The 20,134-nt window shown below is 42.3% G+C and overlaps 2 protein-coding genes across 3 annotated transcripts in view; one reads left to right on the top strand and one right to left on the bottom strand.

Moving 5' to 3' along the window:
* The window catches only part of LOC308176990 (synaptotagmin-like protein 2), a 72,098-nt gene that overhangs the window by 45,131 nt on the left and 6,833 nt on the right, over nt 1–20,134 (bottom strand). The window contains exon 3 of the mRNA XM_080553530.1: nt 12,213–12,329. The gene's annotated coding sequence lies outside the window, so the exon portion shown is untranslated. The remainder of the gene's footprint in view (nt 1–12,212; nt 12,330–20,134) is intronic.
* The window catches only part of VSIG1 (V-set and immunoglobulin domain containing 1), a 28,275-nt gene continuing 8,324 nt past the window's right edge, over nt 184–20,134 (top strand). For both annotated transcript variants that reach the window (XM_080553567.1, XM_080553568.1), the window contains exons 1-3: nt 184–3,744; nt 6,645–6,805; nt 18,970–19,168. In XM_080553567.1, the coding sequence (XP_080409693.1) occupies nt 3,696–3,744; nt 6,645–6,805; nt 18,970–19,168 (409 nt within the window). In that variant the 5' untranslated portion in view covers nt 184–3,695. The remainder of the gene's footprint in view (nt 3,745–6,644; nt 6,806–18,969; nt 19,169–20,134) is intronic.

Below are 20,134 nucleotides of genomic sequence, written 5' to 3'. Positions count from 1 at the left end.
GCTTTGGTTCTGACACAGAAAGGGTTTCTCTGATGGCGGTACTTTTTGTTAGAAAGTCATTCTTCAGCCTGAGTCAGCCAGAGCACTCGTGGCGCACAGCTCACTGGCCAAATGAGGGGGGCAAACCAAACATTTATGCTACCACCACGACTGCTGTGAACCCTTCTGCTTCTGCAACAAACCTCTCTCTAGCACGCCCAGTCCAGCACAAGCACCAGCAGCTGCAGCTGTTTTGCTTTTTGTAGGCTTTTCTCAGAGCAGGAGGCAGGAAAGACAGAAAGAGAGTTACCATCAACCCCAAAGGCCTAAGCCAGATCTAAAACTGTATCCAGGTGCTTAACTCCTCACCAATTTCACATGAGACTCCGAGGAGTAAATAAACACTTGTGTGGAGACAGGTGTTGTGGCTCTGTTGCAATAGAACAATTCAGGGTAACCTTATTGCGGCTTCTCAATACTTAAAGGGGACTTATAAAAAAGATGGGGAACAACTTTTTGCTCAGGCAGATAATGACAGGACAAGGGGGAATGGTTTTAAACTAAAAGGGGAGATTTAGATGAGATGTTAGGAGGAAATTCTTCACTCAGAGGGTGGGGAGGCACTGGAACAGGCTGCCCAGAGAAGGTGTGGATGCCCCATCCCTGGAGGTGCTCAAGGCCAGGTTAGATGAGGCCCTGGGCAACCTGACCTGGTGGGTGCTGTCCCTGCCTGTAGCAGGGGGTTGGAACCAGATGATCTTTAAGGTCCCTTCCAACCTAAGCCGTTCTATGATTCTGTGAATGCATTGCACACAAATAAATCCCTTCAGCAGCAGCAGGCATCAACTTCCCACAGCTGATACAGGCTAAGAAAACTTCCTACCTCTTCTGTGGCTGTCAAACAGGCCAGATCAGATGGCAAAGGTCTAGCATTTTGCATGCTTTTAACAAAATCCCACTGAATTAACTGCCTGCCACATTTTGGAAAAATTCAAAATGTCCACGCTACAACAACTGCAATAGTCCAGGGTTGTGGGAATGCTGGAATAACATCCCAGGCCACTGCCAGCCCCAGGGGGGCTACACGCAGACAGCTGATCCAGAGCGACCCTCTGCACCAGATTTGGCACCCCCTTTCTGTGAGCACGGCCCCTGACATGGGTTGTTAAGTACTAATCAAACAAGAAAAAGTTCTTGGAAATTGATACAGAGGGCTATGTATATTTATGACCAAGTTATTTTGAGGGAATAAACCACAGTGCTCTCCTCAGAAGAGTTTATATTGTTGGTACCTTTACAGACTTCCACTATCTGAGAGCCCGAAACTAACAGTGAGTACAGAAATTTACTTTTAGGCTCCAAATACTCCCACAAAAGCTTATAAATATTTTAAGACAACAAACAAGGTTGCACAATAAGTAAGTAAACTGTAAAGTGTAACTGAAAGTCAATCTGATGATGGATTTAGAGGGTTAAGGCAGCTCCTTTACTGTATTTGTTTGAATTTTTAATTACATTCCTCTCTGCATCCCCAGCAATCAGGTGTGATGCAGAACTAGAGAGCTTTGTGAATCACGTTATGCTGGGTTTGGTGCCTTTGAACAATAACCTACTTAGAATATTTCAGAAACACAAAGCACTCAAAGTGCTGCTGAGCTTAGTCAAGCTAAATGTGGAATTCTACAGCAAGATTAAAATTGGGTTTTGGGCCAATAGAAGCAACCCAAGTGTCACCAAAGTGCTTGTCTAGGCAAGGCAGCGCAGAAAGGCCTGCTGCTTTGCTCCGGGTGTGCCTCCGGGCTTCATTTTTGTAATGACTGACACTTCTATTTATAGAGTGAGCACAGGGGAGTTCCTTGGAAGGCAACATTTCTGAGTATGTTTCAGTGTACACAGACCTGAGTCACAAAGTCTGTTAACATACAGTTCCTGGTACTGGCCCCTTCCATTTTATCAGGAGATAAGAGTCTTTGCTCCACCTCTGGCATACCCTTTCCACAAGCGGATCAATGCTTTGCCTACTCAGAGTTTGTGTGTACATCCCTGTGGCTTCCCTGCCCATGGAGGAACCAGGTATCTTTAAGGTCCCTTCCGACCCGAGCCATTCTATGATTCTGTGATATTTCTCTTTGGACTCGAGGTCTCCTGTGCATCCACGGTGAGACATATGGCTGTTCCAAGTCTTGTCCTCTTTGTCACGAAAAGGCAAACACTGCCTATCCCGTGGGAACACTGCGTGAAGCACTGAAAGTCAGAACTAAGGAAAAGACCTCTTTTATAAATTGTTTTTGAGATGGTTCATATAAAAATACAATCAAACACTGACATCCACCCAGAGATTATTCAGGAATCTCCACAGCAATAGCAGGCAGGATAAAATTCACTTAATTACATAAGCCTGATCCTGATTATAATTGACCTAACAAGAAACTCACTGCTTCTACTGTGAAGAATCTACTGCCACGTCACAAGCCATCAGAGATGAGGGTGAGCCTGGAAATCCCCAGCTGTCCCACTACACATGGCCAGAGGCTGAGCCCCACTTCCCAAAAGGGCTTCCCCAGCTGCAGCAAGGCCCTGGCCGTGGAAAGGGTGGTTCATCACTAAAGAGGCTGGATCTTCAGGCATGAACTAGGCCCGTGTTTTCGCCAAGCACGGAAAAAAAGTCACTGCCTGTTTTCATTGTCTTGGGCAGAGGTGCAGGCACATATCTAAAAGGCAATGCTGCCCTCTGTTACGTCTTCAGCTACTGCCGCATGGCTGCATGTGCACAGCCAACTACTCCCATCTCAGCCCAGGGCTTTGCACTAGTGTCAATCAAATGACATGGAATAAAGACAGCAAAGCTGCCTTCTTCAAGAAGCTGAGCACCTTGTGTTCCTCACGAGCCTCAGAGAACTAGAGAAGGTGTTTTAAATTCACCAAGGACAAACAAATCTACTGTAACTTACTGCAATTAGCCCTAACCTTCATCCACTGCTTTTTTGCTAAATACATCAGGTATTAAGATTTAAATAAAAATCAATATATTCACCTTGACATTTTGTATTAGCAGCATCCAACCTCATGCGTTCAAACTGGATGAAACTAATTGTATTATCAGTTTAGAGGATAAACTGTGTTTTATTTTAACTTTATTTTGGTGTGTTGTCTTCCTGATGAGTTCAGTACAGAAATTTCAAGGCAATCATGAGTCCAACATAACCATTCTGTATAAAACGGTATGAGAAATAAATTTTAAAACAGAACTGTACTAGCCAAGTATTATCTCCAGATACACATTTTAAAAAAAATTGATCGAATTAACAGGAAATAAAGATTATTCCTTATTCATATTAGGCCTGACTCCAACACTGGTAATCAGATTGACTGTTAATAGATCCACAAATACTTTGGTTGTGCTCAGTGGGAGTACTTATGAGGGCAAATACTGCTGGGCCTTGGTAAAGGTGGGAGAATTGGGGCTTCTCTGATTCAAAAGTTTAATATTAACAAAACACTCAGTTGCTCACACCCCACAAAATGGTTTCAACTGAACAATCACACCACTAGTCGGAGAAAAGCATACATGTGATAAAGGAGAATAAAAAGCTTATTGACGTGTTGATATATAGCTGATAAGGAAAACAAAAACCCACTTGAAAAAAAACAGTCACGGTTGAGTTTTAGTCGAACTCAGGACCTGCATCTGGTCTCTTTTCTCTCCAAACATCAAGATGTTTGCAACGATGCTGAAGATACTTCCAATCCTAGCCACCCTTGCAGGTAAGAATAACAAACTGATTGAAATAACACTGAAGTAGAGGAACTTGTTGAAATAAGAGAGCAGGTCAACCTGACTGGCAAACTAGGAAAATGCTCGGGATTTATTTCTAGATGGAATGAATATTGTGGCTACAATTCCACGCTGTTTTGTGGAAATCAGCAAGCTGCCCTCTGACTGGTAATAATTTTTTGCTCAAGAACAGAATTTTAGCTTCGGTAAACCAGTGCTTTGCTTTACAGACAGGAGGAGGCAACGAGTTCACATGTAGAGTGCTAGACTGTTTCAAGAGGAGCCAAAAGCCGAATGTGAGAAAACCTAACCTTCAAGGCTGGTTTCATTACATTTGGCTTTTGTCTCCTCTTCAAGATATTCCTGGGAAATGATGCCTTGGGCCCATCCCCACCAATTTTTTGGGGGTATGCTTAACTTTAAGCATGCAAATAATCATTCGTGTTTCCATGAAGTTAAGTGAGGATGTAATACTCGTTGGAATCTAGGAAATATATGGTATATTAAAGATAATATATTATTCATGTTTCAAAGACAATTTATTGTGCTAAGCTTTACTTTTAACATATACAGGAGTAGATATTTTAAGTCTAATTCTCCAGGAGGAGATGAACTGTGTCCACTAACGAAAATGAAAGTTAGATTCCGCATTTTCTTTTCAAGATGGAATTACCTATTTTGGATGCCAAAGAAATAATTTAAATAGTTGCTCCTAGTATTTCAATGTCACCTCTCTCACTCACACAAACTCCACAGATTTTTGCCTTAGAAATTAAAAGGAATTCAGTGCTGGTACAAATACTTTGCAAAACAATATCCTCCAATTCCACAGTTGTGGACTTAAGGCTAGCAGCATGGCCGTAGCAAGGGGAACCACTGACTGCAGGTTTCTGTGGAGGCCAGCAAAATATCAGCAAACTGGTATTTACTTGTTAGCATTAAAAACTTCATGGGACTGCAATGAAAGTGGATGATTCCCAGTTAACTGCAGTCACTTTCTCTGTAGCAAGGAAATGCTCACACAGTTATATTGCTGAGTAAAAGACAGAGCAATGGTTTAATAAGAAGTTATAGTCCTGCTCACACCAGCCTTTTTTATGGGGTCAATTCTTACTCATGTGCTTTTTTCACTGAAATCAAAAGAGCTGTATGGATGAGATGGGATTATGAGTTTGAAACCATAAAGAGTGAATTAAACACAAAGCAAAGCTCTCACTAACTTCCGTGATGTGGGAATAGGCTGCGCAGTTCCAGCTCACTCCATTTCCAGTCAAAAGCACCATCTTAGAATTAGCAGTGGCTTTTAACAACCTTGCTGGACAATGAAAGTTTTATAGGTTTTGGCCTTATATGTTTACTAGAACTATGCAAGCGTATTTCAGCTGAATGTATTTATTCCAAACATACAACTTTACAGAAGATGGAGTCATTTCTGCTAAATTCTCATGGAAAAGCTTGTAATATCCAAGCTGTGGCACTCCTGACTCCAGACACAGAGAGTGATGAAGGAAACACAGAGCAGATGACTGGAAAATGGATGTTTTCAGTAGTTTGCCATTGTGTTGAAGGACCGTAGCTTAATTCCAATGAAGAAGAGAAAATTAATGCACATACTTGCAAGTATTATTGTGGCAAGAAACTAATCTTCTGGCCAACTCTAATTGTTAAAGCTGAGAACAATGAACTGAGACAGCTAAAATAACATTACATGGCTTTCATATTAGATTACAGTAAGGATCAAGCTATTGGGAACTCACAGGACAATCAGGACTTACACATAGCACTGGGATCCTCTCTTTCCCCAAGGCAGGATCCACACTAATTTAGGTCAGTCTGCAACCGTTCCTGTGAGACTGCCCTCACATATAATGCAAATCTCGCTGCAGTTAAAGCTCACTAGTTCTCATCCTAGCCAACACTGACATGGAAAGTGGATTATTGCCTTCTTCCTTCCACTGAACTTCTAATACTCAAGCTATCAAACAAGGAATTCAAACCCCAAAGAGATTAGGTTGAGATAGGCTTGCCTACTGTAGGAGCAGATGAATCTGCAACATTTGCATGGTTAAAAATGCCAAAATAAATCTTTCTTAAACTATGTTTTCTCTCATGTGGGTGATAGTGATAATTTGAGCAAAATATTCTTTTGATGTTGCTGAAGGTTCTGCTTAAATTCTAAAAAGCAGCACCCTAGCCTAAGATGCACAGATATTCTATTAAGAGAAGAATATTTTGTATGTTTGCCTCTATCACTCATACATTGGAAAAAAACACAGCTTCTGCATGGAAGCCATAAGGAACCTAAACATATGCAAAGTAGTTAGCAAAAGGAAAATGGAGAAAGGCTGCTAGGCTCCAAACTGGGGGAACCCAACAGTGCCACTGAGTCAGAAACAGAACATAAGAATACAATAAGAGACAACACTGTAGCAGATGGTGAGCCACGGATAAAGATCAGACATCTAAAGGAGTAACTGCAGAAAAGAAGGCAAGAAAGGTGTAAAAGAGGCCTCAGGACAGCTGTGAACGAGAGCGTGAGGTTCAGGAGAGCGCTGAGAGTGCAGAAGAAAGGTTCCGTTGAGCCGCAGGCTCTCAGTGAGAAGACAAGCCTCTGCAGGTGAGAACAGGCCTGCTTTCAGGAGCTCTGCTTTGTCAGAATATTATTGGTTTTAAGGGGACAGCTATTCTGGGGGTTTACGTGCTTGTTAGCTTTACCCACTCCTAGCTCGTTATCATGAAAACTTCCCCACCAAGCCCAAGGGAAACTGCTGAAAGGAGAAGGACAGACATCTCCTTCAGGCTGTTTGGATAAAGCAGGAGCAAGGCTCTCCTGCCCAGCCCCCAGGGCTGGCCCCAGTAGTTCTCTGTTCACCGTGCTTACTGCCCACAGGTCACGCCAGCGGCGTTGTGGTGACCGTTCCTGAGAAGATAGTGAATGTCACGACAGGCGGCAACGCAACCCTCCTTTGTACGTACGCGAGTTCTCAGCCGCTGGGAAATTTCTTTATCCAGTGGAGCTTTTACAGTGCCAAAGAGAGCCAGCTGCACACCGTAAGATATTTATTTGTTATTAATATGAAGATATGTTTAAGATGTCCTGACGTCCTTGAAGAATCTTGTTATGTTTTATAGTGTTATCCTCGCTAAGAGCTGGGGGCAGGTAACCTTGGTGTTCCCACACTAAAGACAAAGGACTGAGGTGCAGTGAATTTTAGGGCAGATATACAAAGCTACCAAGGCTCCCAATTCCTACTGCATGCCTGAGCTCCCACGGAAACTTATGAGAAGGTAGGAGAGGCATTCAGATGCTTCAACAACTTGCTCCAAGTCACACAGGAAGCGTGACGTGGAGTAAAGCTTAGGTGTCCAAAAATCACACAAGTGCTCCAGCCCCTGGACCAGCTCCTTTTTCTCTTGTCTGGCAGACACTTCCTTCTATTGTGAACGTGGTTTTCCTGGTGAGACGCCCTTGCCTATGACAATGAGTTCCCCACCTCAGGGTCAAATGCGAGCTCCATTATCGCTGCTATTGGGCGGCTCGGGACGAGAGCAGTGCGTAACAACAGACCACCAGCCCAAGTCAGCAGCAGTAGTGGGAAATCTGCCCCAGTTAACTTGTGTTAGCATTTTGCAGCATCCCGTGGGTGTCATTGCAGTAGCAGAACAATTACAGACCAAAGGCAAGTGCTCCCTGCCCTTCCTGAGACCAGCATCTCCCCCTGCAGCACTACAGCATGGTAGGATGGGGTATCAGCGTGGAGAGGGCAGCAGGACTGCGAGGGACACCAAGCACTAGGCAGCTGCCTGCTGTAACCACTGCCCCAGCCCCTCACGGGGCTCTGAAGGCCTTGCAGAGCAGCCTGGCCTGCCTACAGGGAGTCAGGGATGGGATGTGCAACTTCTGTACATACCCACACTAGCAGCCAGACTACAAGAGCTACCAATTAATCTAATGTTTGGGTGTGAAATTAATCCAGCATAACGTGCAGGTTCTGAGTTCCCCTTAGCTCACCCAGCAAGGTGCTGAGCAGTCAGCAACAATTTTCTTTGTAAGAAGAAATGCTGCTTAGAAGTGTCACTGCATCCTTGAAGACTGTGACTTCTTTCCACACCCTAGTGTCAGGCTTGGCCTTTAAGACAATCAGCCCCTGTTCTCCCCCCTAGTTTTAACCTTACTGCTAACATTTTTTTCCTACAAGTTCAGTTTTCCTGCTCGGTGTTACACCTGAGAGCTGATGTAAACAGGTTTGACTTAGATCACTGGCACAGCCCACTCTGATGATATTCCTGTCGTGTTTAACAACTTCCTAATAACATTACGTTCGGAGGTTTGCCACAGCTGATAGAGTTATACCTTCTATTCAGTTTATCAATTAGAGCAGAATTAGACTGTGTGCAATTTGCAGAACGTACAGTACTTACCACATTTGGCACTGAGCAATAGCCAGTATGCAAGAAATAGCAATTTAACAAAGGTCAGGGGAACTGCTTACCCTCCTGCTGTATATCATAGCCATAGATAAAGCCTCTAGCAGTGACAAGCACAAACAGTGGGCCCGTCCCAAGTTCTGACTCCAGCTAAATGACAGACTGATATATGCACACCTTCCTGACTAATTGTATGAGTAGTTGTTACTCATATCATTTGCTTTTTTCAAGTCAAAACTGTTTTCTTAAATAAAGAACTACTCACGAAAGGGTGGCAGCATCAGGTTTCCTAACTAAGTTGTGCATAGAGTAATGCATTATAATTTTGATCCAGTATGTTGTAGCACAGACTTCAACCACTCCTTCAGGTGGGAAGTACAGCACCAAGACAGGATCGAGCCCATATTCTCCAGATTCAGTTACAGTCTCTCCATTTTACTTGCGTTAAATTTTCCTCATTGCAAGACAAAAAATGAAATACATTTTCTGATCACAACCAGGAAAAATAAGAAGATTGTAGCTGAAAGTATTTCAGAGGGAGCATGGGACAGCATCAAGAGATCCAAGAGGGGAAAAAACATTTGTAAGCTGTGATGGATGATGAGAAAATATCCCCTAAGGAATGTAATCAGAACATACTGTGGGGGGTTTGGAATATGCTCCAAAAAAAATTAACTGATGCGAGGCTCTGAAATGCCAGGGAAACCTTATGGATCAATCTCTTTAGCACTCAGTCCTGGATTTTGCAGCTCCCACTGAATTCAGTGGGGAAGCTGTGCCTGTAAGAACTGGAAAAAACGCATCTGGTTTTCTCCCCATTTGAAACTAATTTCATGGTAAATTCACTTTCACACCACAGCACACATCCATTGGTAATGGATGATCTGCACTGTCAATAAATAAAGTCGATACAATCTGGCACGGCGACGGGGTAGTGCTAATCCCATCCTCCTTGAGGACAGAGGCAAAACTTCCCTTCGCTGCAGTGCCCGCTATCCTCGGCTCTACACTCAGCAAGGCGTGGAGAAAACCCTTCACTCTGCTGATGTATTCAGAGGGTGCATGCGTGTGCAGAGCTGCAGGACTGGGGTGCTGTAATTAAAATGCTTTTAGCAACCCGTTCAGCCCTGTATTATTTGGTCCCGCAGCTTTTTACCGCAACACAGTGATTCCTTGGCATTTTGAACCTATTCACAGCAAAATTAATCGTGTTAATACAAAAAGTGGTAAGAAAGAACTGTGACTGCCTGTGAAAAATACCCAGTTAAAGAAATCACACAACACGGCTGAACATGAAATCGGATTTTCAACCTGTCTCTAAATCCACAGCAATTTGAGGCTGCTCTTTCCATTTCGCACTGGTGACTTTTCTGGATTTCAGAAAGGACAGAGTGCCTGGGAGCATGTATACTTTTCACCTACAGGTTTAAACAAAATATAATCTTTGTCTCTACAAACCTGGCTTTGCCCTTGTTGCTTGGCATGCAGCTGAAGTTAAATTTCATATTTTCTTCCAAGTAGAAAGTATATTCATTGCAGTGGAATAGACTGCCAGCTTTGGCTTACGTTGTTTAAAGAATACTAAAATGCAAGTCAAAAGTACATTCGATATACTGGTGAGCTGACAAAAGCAACGGAATTGAACATGTTGGCACTATAACTTACTGAATACCAGAACAGCAGCTTGCATTTTAAGTTGGATGAAATTATTAAATTTTATGATATACTTAGATTCTTCTAACACATCTCAAATAATGAATACTTCCTTATAAGTAGCGTCTATTTCCTCCAGAAAATTTTATTAAAATTATACTGTTATTAAAATTTGCCATTTTTTCAACAATTAAATGGATACATTTTCAGCTTCCATTTTTTTAGAGTAGAAAATGTCTGCCAAACATTTTAAAGATAGGAGACTTACAATTTTTCAAAAAGCTACAGAAAATACTTGTTATCTCACCTGCTACAATCCTAAATATTCCCAACACTTCACTAAGTGCTAGCTGCCTTGAGGACCCTGTTATTCATGTGGCTAGTATAAAAAGAATTAATAGGGGGATATTCTCCGTAACAAACATAATGAAATCTGCATCCTAATAAATAATGTGTATTTACATAACTGGTAATATGGCCATTTCTCTCTGCAGTGGCAGCAAATAATAAAGCTAACACTGTAGAATGTTAGAATTAATTAAGGCAAATTTAGGTCATTAAGATTCTTTTGGCTTTTAAAATTAATGACGGTGAGCCTTACATTATTAGATTTTAGGACATTATATATATTAAGTATGGAGGCCATAGGTGTCCTTTTAAAAAGAACGTTAATATTTTATACCGTCATTTTACAGATTTTGCAGTGTTCTGAGATACGTAAGCTCAGCCGCAGTTCTGTTTCGAGGGAAACCAATAAGATCAGTGTGAGGACTGGTGCCAGTGTTAATTTAACACCCCGGAGTATTCAGCCACAGATTTTACCTTGCTTCAAGCTTAGGCAATGCTGTTCATCAATGCACAGACCCAATGCTTCCCAGCGCTTGCTTTGTGAAGCTAGCTGGTGTGCTTCGCTGTTTGTTGTGGTGTTTTCATATCCTGTTCCCCTTTGCCACAATGCTGGCGCAGGTGCTCAGCAGCTAAAAGCCATGGCAGTTACACGGGCGGGGAGGAGATACCGCAAACAGCCGGCTGCTTGCAGACACTGCGATGAGAAGGAAGGCAGCAAACAGGGGAATGGCAGGTGTTCGCTGGGCTAGTTTGAAGACAGTGCAGATATATGTAGTGTAGGAATATAAAACTTTTCTCTAATTGGAGCCTAATTTTGCTCTTATCCTGAGAAGTTCCACCAGTGGAAATAATTCGCTTCATTTGAACTAAATATTGTAAATGTCAACTAATGGAAAATGGGAAGTTATGTGTATTTTTACTTTTTTTTTTTTGCCTTTTTCCCCCTTGCAATATGTCTTTTTAATGATGAATTTTATTTTTAAATAGCTGCTCCCAGCCAAGGATCTTGAGAAATTTCCAACTACCCAACTCTCTGTACTTTACCTATAGACAAACTGAGGCAAAAACTACTTATTCAGCTCACCCAGGGTAACAGAATATATCACAGCCTGGCCTGCTTCCTAAGGTAGAGTCACAGCTCCTGCTAAGATCTACATCTGTGCTCTGAGTCACTCGGCTGACCTCAGTATAAAGCACCTAAATAAATGTTTGAAAGACTGAAGCTTTCTGTTGACTCTGCACAGGCGAGGCTGCAGCCTGGCAAGCCTAAATCCAAGTCCTGAACCCAACCAGCACCACATCTCGAGCCTCCAGCCCAGGCCACCCACAGTTAAAGCAAGTGAAATTGTCAGAGACACTGCATGGCTACCCAAGATATGCTCGCTGCAGTATTATTGATGGAAATTTTGAGTTAACTAGAGGAGTAAGGGAAAGGAATGACTGTTGTTTGTAAGAGATGCTGGGTGAATTATTGATACGCCTCTCATGGAATCATTGTCTTAAAAAAAAGCTAACTTGAAATACTTGCAAATGATGACATCAACACTGCTTTGGCAAAACTGCTGATGGACGATAGTGAGGGAAGGAATGTAGCAGCCTGTAGCAATGGTATCTTCCATTTGTTCTGTATATTGGCTTTCATCCTGAGGGAGCTCTGCATTTTTCTCCTATCTGTACTACCAAGGACGTGTCATTTAGCAGCAAGGGGCAAGATGAGGTCCTGAGAGCCCACCACACATGCTTCCAGCCACAGATGCCTGAGGCTGTGTGCTGCAGGGGCTGTCAGTGCTGCAGGGGACGCTGGCTCGGAGCAGAGCAGCCCATTCCAGCCCCCGAGTGAAGACAAGCCTCTGCAAAGCACTGCCTGGAGCACTACAGAAAACTTACTGAAAGTGGCCTCTCTAATACATGAGCATTTTGTTTTGCTTAAGGGTGATGTTTTTAAAACCAAGTCTTATCTAACACTTCAATGACCCTGCAGGCACCAAAAAACATAGCTTCATTTAATGGCAGAAAGCAAAGACAATACCTCCAGTGACGGGAAGACAGACCCTGCTGTCAGTGTCAATGCAGTCAGAGCAATTCCTGGATGTCACTGGGGTTGCTGTTGGCTGCCTGTGGTTATCAGTGGTGCTGGGGTGACAGTCTGCAGAGAGAAGGTCAAATAAACTGGCATGCTTATGCAGACAACAGAGCAAAAAGGAAAGTGGAGACAAGTAGAAAAAGATCAGGTTGTAACTTACGTGTTTGGAGCCAATAGGAGACTTAGTTTGCCTAATTTTAGGTAGAACTCAGCACTAAGATGGTATTGCATCCTACTCTGTTACTCAGGGCTTAAGACATCTGCAAAATGTGCTGAGCATGAGGCACCCTGCCCTTGTGAACAGCAACACTGCCTTCAGGGGAGTTGTGTAGAGAACAGGCTCTTGGACTTTGGGGGCACATTTCCAGTCTCATTTAACTCTCAGACCAGCCCATTTTTACTCAAATACAGCACTCCCCGTGTCACGGTATTCTGAGTATGGATGAAAAGTCAGTCAGTCATTGTCAAAAGATGGTGTATGTGACAGATGCACGGGGAAGATGTAGCTGGAGATACAAGGTAAGAAAAAAACAAAACAAAACAAAACAAAACAAAAACAACCCACAATCTTAACAACAACATAAAAAGAGCTAAATAGCTTCTGCTAGATTTATACTGCTACAAAAATTGTAATTATGTTCTGGGTTAAAATCCTAACACCGACACATGATTGAGATGAGCTCAATCAGATGCATCACTCAGAATTTTTACCTCATGCTAATTTTTACTGCATTTTCCTCTATCAGAATTATTGTGGAAGTAGCTGTTGCTTTTTTCCCACAGCTATTCAAGTGGCTGAACTAGTACCTGATCCTTTGAGAATATTCTGCCCAAAGAGTATCTGAATAGCACGTCCACACACCAGGAGCGTCTGGGCCGAATGTGAGCAAGTCTGAATAGCCCAGATTTGGGGCTAGATATTTACAGAGAGAAAAAATGTTCCTCCTCGATCCCCCCTCTAGAACATGACATTTTGGGCTGTGACGTACAGAGGAACACAAAGCTGCCTGCTGAACCAGCCTCCTCTCAGCCATCAGCTGGCCGGTGTCCCAGCCAGAATCCCTTCCAAACCCTCTTTGAGTGGGATTCCTGACTCACCGTGAGGTACAGGGTGCAACCCAAAGCAAATTGAGGTCTGATAACTGCCAAAGGCACTGAGAAAGCATGTTTGTGCTTGATACGCCGTAGAAATTACTCACTAATAGTTCAGCCACAAGAATGACACTGTGAGAACATGAAAGAGATGATCCTCCAAAGCATTTTGCGCCAGTTAAAGCTGCTGAATGATTAAATCTCTAAAGGCTTCTGACTCCATACCTTTCTTCTTCCAACGTGCAATTGTAACAAGAGGCTTCCAGTCATCCTCGGTTACCCATGACAAAAATCCCAGTAATGTAGGGCAGAATATCCCTGCTGCAGTCTGGCAGATCAAAGTTTCACTAAAAATGTGTAAAAAGCAGCTGTGGATGAGCCAATGCATTTGGGGCCAGGCTCAGTCACACGGCACACATCAACGAAACCAATGCACATGTGAGCTTTTGCCTGCTTATCTAGCAAGTTCAGAATCTGCGCCTTGGGCTTTAATTAACACTTGGAGAGTGCAGCATTTGCTCTCTAATTAGATGGTAAAATGCTTAAGGGAAAGATGAATACATTTTTTCCCTTGTTATTTTATAAATTCTGTCTGTACTCAGAATTCAGAAAGAGATGATGATATCTATCTGCTAAAGTTGTTAATATCTCCCTTTGCACTTATCGGTGAGAAAGAGAATTCAACAGTTCTTTTTATGGTAGCCTGAGAAAATGACAGAGAAAATGATAGAACAACACGCATACATCAGCCTAGAGAAACTTCATCGGACAGGATGCTCCAGCTTTGCATCTGCTGGTGGGAGAAAGCGAGATGGGCTTGGGGAGGGAAGACGAGTATTAGACAGGAAGCCATGTCCTCGTTCTGCCTCACAGTCAGGAAATCAAGGCTACTGTGCGGATTAAGTGGGACGTTTTGTAACGCATCTTCAAGTACGTCTGTTTTTACAAGTTTGACACCCAGATGCACTAGGCAATACAGCAATGTGGTGTGATGGCACCAGGAGATGGGAGGAACACTGACCTGGACTGAGTCCATCCAAAGCCATTTGAAAGACACACATTTACACTAATTCTAGCATTTATTTGTCTGGCCCCAAGAAGGGAAAGGAAGCAGATGGAGGCACGTTTCTTCTAATTTTCTGCCTGCTTTTTCACACGTGTCCTCTACTCCCCAAGGAACAAGATTGCTGTATGGGAGACGCTGTATAAACAAACCTGTAGGTGGGTTTCTCCTTTTCTGCCAGACATCCGGCAGCCATCGAAAACCCTCAACGCAGCTTTGCCAACTGCTTCCTCTTCAGGTGAGCACTTTCCTCACCATCACACAAGAAGGGGAACAACCTGCCCACAAGTCAGGTGAAGGTAGAAAAGGATGTGTGATTTCATGTACCAAATCCTTCTGAATTCACGACACAAATGACCTTGCCTCCAGCATTGAGGTTACCAAGATTTTCTTCCAAACTAGCATGACCATTCCCACTTCCTTCCCTGTCCTGTTTGTAATACGTATTTCCTGAACAGGTACACAAATAGTTCAACTGCCTTGGAGCTCTATGACACCAAATCCTCTTGGTTGTAGCGTACACTGTGACTCTGGAAACACAGACTAACCATGCCATTGCCTTAGAAAGACAGGAGGGATGACTGCTGACACCGCTGGGCGTTAAGCAAACCCTGGCCCACAAGTTAAAGAACAAACTGCAATCCTTTCCAAGACCAAGGAGAGACTTTCTGGACAGCTTTTAGCTGTTTTGCAGAAACTGCTGTTTCAGATTGTGGAGTTATTAGGGACAGCATTTTTAGGAGTGATAATCTCACATTTTCTTTTTTTTTTGTCAGTTATTTGATTAGTCATCCGAGGCAGCTGCTCCCTTGAAATGTGAAAAGGCATCATTATATAAAAACTCGCATGAGCAAACTAGCTGGTAATTAGAAGTAGCAACCATTACTACATCCACAGTATTGTTTTTCCACTGGTAAATCATCGACTTCACTAGAGCTGCTCATGGTTTGCTTGAGGACATTAAGTGCTTATTTTTACAGAGAACACAGCAGATTTCTTGGGTACTTTTTACATTCAAGATACTGGACTTTAAACATATTTATCACGCTAATTTAAAAAGGCCTCTGGCAAAGGACTGCCATTGACTACATTTATACTTTTTCCCATGTAGACATTTTAAGGACATTTTAGGTAAAACAGAAAGAAATGTCAATGAGATGCATACTTGTGGGAAGGGATATCAGCTGTCAGTTGCCAAAAAAAAAAAAAAAAGCTTTATCTTCAACAGAAAACAAGTTTTTGACTTCTGAAATGGAATAGATACATTTTTGCAAATATTTTCTTATCAGTTTTTTGAAAGGCATAAACATGATCTTTTCAAGGACAATATATAAACTTTTTATACAAGGGTTTAAAATATTAATTTTGAGTGTATTGTTTCAAACGGGCTACAAATTCGCAGCCAATTAACTGAAACATGTTCCTCTTAAATGAAATTTCCTGTGTACACAATCCAATCATACCTCTGGGACAAGATATACACTCGGTAATTAATCACAACATTACTCAGCCTTTTTGGTGTTTACCACCTTCCTTCAGGCAATGAACTCCACAGCTAGCGAGATAAGCATCATACAGGAGCAAAAGAGAGAAAGGACAGGAGCCTGCAGGGGAACCGAGTGCATTTCCTTAAGCTGTTCAACTGTGTTTATATATTCATAGTTCAAACAACAACAAAAATACTAAAAGATTCGGTTTAAATCCACGAAGAGAAGAAATATTCTCTGCTGTGCTGACACCTGCCTCAGATTTAACAGTGTACACAAAATATTTCCTCTGTGTCCATTCAGAAAGGAAGAAAGAGCGCTGAGGATTAATTTTGCAGTGAGGTATGCAGTGAGTATGAGGGCTTAGATGCGTAATTCACCCTGACATCAGATGAATTAAACCATGCTCACAGGGAGCACTTGCTCCTCTGTGTTGTTTACTGGCATGCTCTGACTGCATTTACAACTTGCAGTGCCAGACTTGTTTCCCAGGAACATGTGCTGTAGCTGAGCTGGTACACAGCAGGCATAAATCCCAAATGACTCTGAGGTAGGCTGAAGAGAATTTAGACCTTTTTTCAATAGTGAAGCCCTATGAAAGGATACAGTGGACCTGTCTCTCCTCTCACGCTGCTGCAAATCAGGCACTACCTCATACAAGACATTGTGCAACTGAATTTCACACTAGTATGAAGCTGATGGAAGCTCCTGCCCTTACCCTACTCAAATGACCATCACACTACCGACTGAGAGGAGGCACAAATCCATCACTGCTGGGATCTATAGAAGAATATCTGTTTAAGAGATGCCTGAGGTCAGAATTCACAGGTTTTGTAACTTCAAAGTCATGAATTGAGCAGTGTATGACATTCTGTTGTTGCTTGTACTATGATAAGTAGAAAATGAAAGAATTGTGGCCAATAGCTTTTTTTAATTACAGGCATATCAGTTTTATATTAGCAAAGCATAAAGCCGCTTTTAAACCTGATGGGCTTGCATGGAAAAAATGGAAGCTGGAGAGTCTCTCCAACAGTCTTGCAGACTGCTAACAAAGCCCACGCTGTGCTAACATTAAAGCTGTTATCCTTCCCCGCTGCAACACCAGTTTCCCACGTGCTGGCAAAGCACGCAGTAGCTCTGGTACTCAGAGCCCTGCCTCAATTGTACCTGGTGTTTGCAATCCTGGGGCAGGGACAGATCAAGTCTGGCTGGAAAGCAGACAAAACTGCACTTGAGAGGGGGCCAAGCTGCAGTACCGAGGCTGCTGGTGCTGTGCAGCCTTGCGTTTTGACCTTCATTTCAAAGCTTTATCACTGCATACACCAGCTATGTTCAGGCAGTTTTGGGGTGTAGCTTGCCTTAAGCTAATAAAGGTTTTGAGATAACATTGCTTAAAGATTTCAGTCAACACTGTATCAGGGTGGATAAATAGAATTAAGAATAAATATTCTTAATTCAAAAGGCAATCAGTTGATCTGCAAGGTAAAGCAAATTATACTCCTTGCCTGGGGTTTTGCAGTGTCCCCACAGGCAGGAAGCTTTGAGAAAAAAGAACTTTTGATATTAGTCAAGCATGAATGGCATTTTACACCAGTCTGTGAAACTTTTTCCCACAAGCATTTTCCAACTATTTCCATTAAAAATATGTTGTCGGGTCCAACTTCCATAAATACATTTACAGTGCTGATTCCAGAATACTGTCAGCGGGACAAATGTTAGATCCATTTGGGTGCCAACCTGTAATCCTGTATGGTTACCACTCGTCAGTGTGAGAAAATGGTTTATGGATTGTGCTGCAGCCACTCCATTTGCCTAGAAAATGGCGTTTGTGCACTGGGGAGCATACTGCTTATCCCAAGCACTACCACTTATATATAATACTATTAGTAACATCTGAGAGAAGTAATTAACGTTCCATAGTCTTTCACATTAGCTTTGTTCTTTCAGATCTAGATTTCCCAGCAGAGTTAGACAGGACAGATTGCACGTACTCCTTGAGAACTATTATATTCACCCCAAAGCAGATGAAGTATCACAGCTCATGGCCCAAGTCTCAAACTACCAACCAGTCTCCATAATGAACACAATTTATCCCTCTGTTCAGTCGACGAGTTTGGGCTTATAAGCTTATGAGGCCAACTCTGTTCCCAGAGTGCTCTTAAGTACAATTCATGCTGCTGAAATCAGTGAAATCCGTCAATGTTAAATAGCTAATTTTAATTTAAATGCTGCATTCCTTAGATACATTTTTGCTTACCATGCCTTTAATTCTGCAAAAGTTTACTACTGTATAGTAAAAGCGGAACTTCTTGATCCCAAATAGGTACGACTTCAAGCACTGAAGCCAACAGCTGTTCTTGACTTCCATCTATGCTATAAACTCAAAAAAAAAAAAAAAAGAAAAAAGAACAAGATAGTTCATGACACTGACTCTGATCTTGATTACACAAACAAGAACAGCATAGTTGCTCTAACTGCACGTGTGATGATTCTGCTGGTGTTCTTGTACTGCACTATTATTGCTTCCAGATTCACTGCAAACAGATCAGGCACCTTGTTTGCTTAGACCTGTGTCATGTGGATTCACTTCAGTTCTCTGTTTGCTAGCTTCTATATTTGGAAAGCTCTGCAGCCACCCCCTTTTTGCAATGACAAGTCCATTCCTGTCATAATCTTCTACTAAGCTCCGTATTAATATCACAAATGATCAGTGCTTCAATCAGTGCCACTATTAATTGCACATAACTTAGCATTTGTACACAGATTTGTCATACGATGGTCAATGATCTTAAGTCTGTGACTGAAGGACCTACAAAAAATAGCTACTGTCCATTTACACAACTAAAAAAATCCCTGTCCTGAAAAGTTTGTCATCTAAGAACCATTAGAAATATATATGCAAATGTACCACATGTTTATCTCTGTTTTCTTGGGGAAAGGTGCAAGAAAGGGGGTGACCTTGCTTCACTTAATCAAAAATCAACCATAATCCAGTTACGAGTAGCAAACAAAGTGGCAGTGTGTTCTTGTTTTGAAACTAACAATGGATTTTCTACCACAGATCTATTATTATTCAGGAGGACAGTCTTACTCCTATGGAGAGTTTAAGAACAGGATCACAGCTGCAACAGGTCCAGGGAATGCATCGATAACAATCTCCAACATGCAGCCCTCTGACACTGGTTCCTACACCTGCGAAGTTTTCAGCCCACTGAATGATGCTGGCCAGAGCCAAAAATCAGTGATTGTCAATGTGCTGGGTAAGTGCCTTTCCTCTGTACTGCTGTATTGTAGTTTTCCTGCCCTATTACAAAAAAAATGAATTCACGCCTCAAAATATGCAGCAGCAGAGGGAATGACGGGGCTGTGATGAACAAGGCCTGTGATGCAGAAAGAAGGGCTCACTTGTGTACTGATGCGGAGCTTTTCTCCATGGGCTTTGAAGGTAGGCAGAGCTTGTGGTGCCATCTAGCTTCCAGACAAAGCAGACCTGCCCTGATACCACTCAGGAGCTACACTTCCTTGACCTACAGTAAAATCTCATGGTTCCACGAGAGGCCTTCAGATTCACTTTGTGGTCTCGAAAAACTACCTGTTTTAAGCAGGTAGCTGGAATTATCCGAGTTCACTAGATTGTTCGTGTTGGAAAAAGAATGATACTGTTTGATTAAAATAAAAAGCCCTTCTAATTGTAAATGACAACTTCTCTGTGAAGCCATTACTTTTAAGCATAACCCAGGCCCAGCAAAGACCAAAATTTCAGAAAGGAGGAAAAAAGAGCAGAATGACATTTACTTCCTAGTAAGTCAAAAGTTTGTACTAACCCCATCTAACCATTGCTTTTGTACTGAGAACTCATACCTGGTCAGAGGTACGAATCAAACCCTTATGAAAGAGATTGCAGTATCAGTTGCCTGTCTGCCACGTATAGGACAAAGACACATGTAAATTTATTTCCTGAAAGTCACATTTTCACAGTACAATTACTAATTCTCATCTAAAATCTCCCAAAGAGTAAATCTTGGAGCAGTTAAGGGAAGAGACTGTACTTTTCCCATGAAAACTCACTTATGCACATAAAATTTGGCTGTGTTCATTGCCAGTATAGTTCCAGTGATGGTACTCCAAAGAACCACAACAGCATGCCTAGACATAGGAAATGAAAAATAATAGCTGTAAGCAGAAGCAAAATCTTCAGTGTACAAAGTGAGGAAACTATCAAAACT

The sequence above is a fragment of the Anser brachyrhynchus genome (genome assembly GCF_964034855.1).
Source record: "Anser brachyrhynchus genome assembly, chromosome: 13".
In the NCBI taxonomy this organism is placed as follows: domain Eukaryota; kingdom Metazoa; phylum Chordata; class Aves; order Anseriformes; family Anatidae; genus Anser; species Anser brachyrhynchus.
This window is presented reverse-complemented; position numbering and strand designations above follow the sequence as displayed.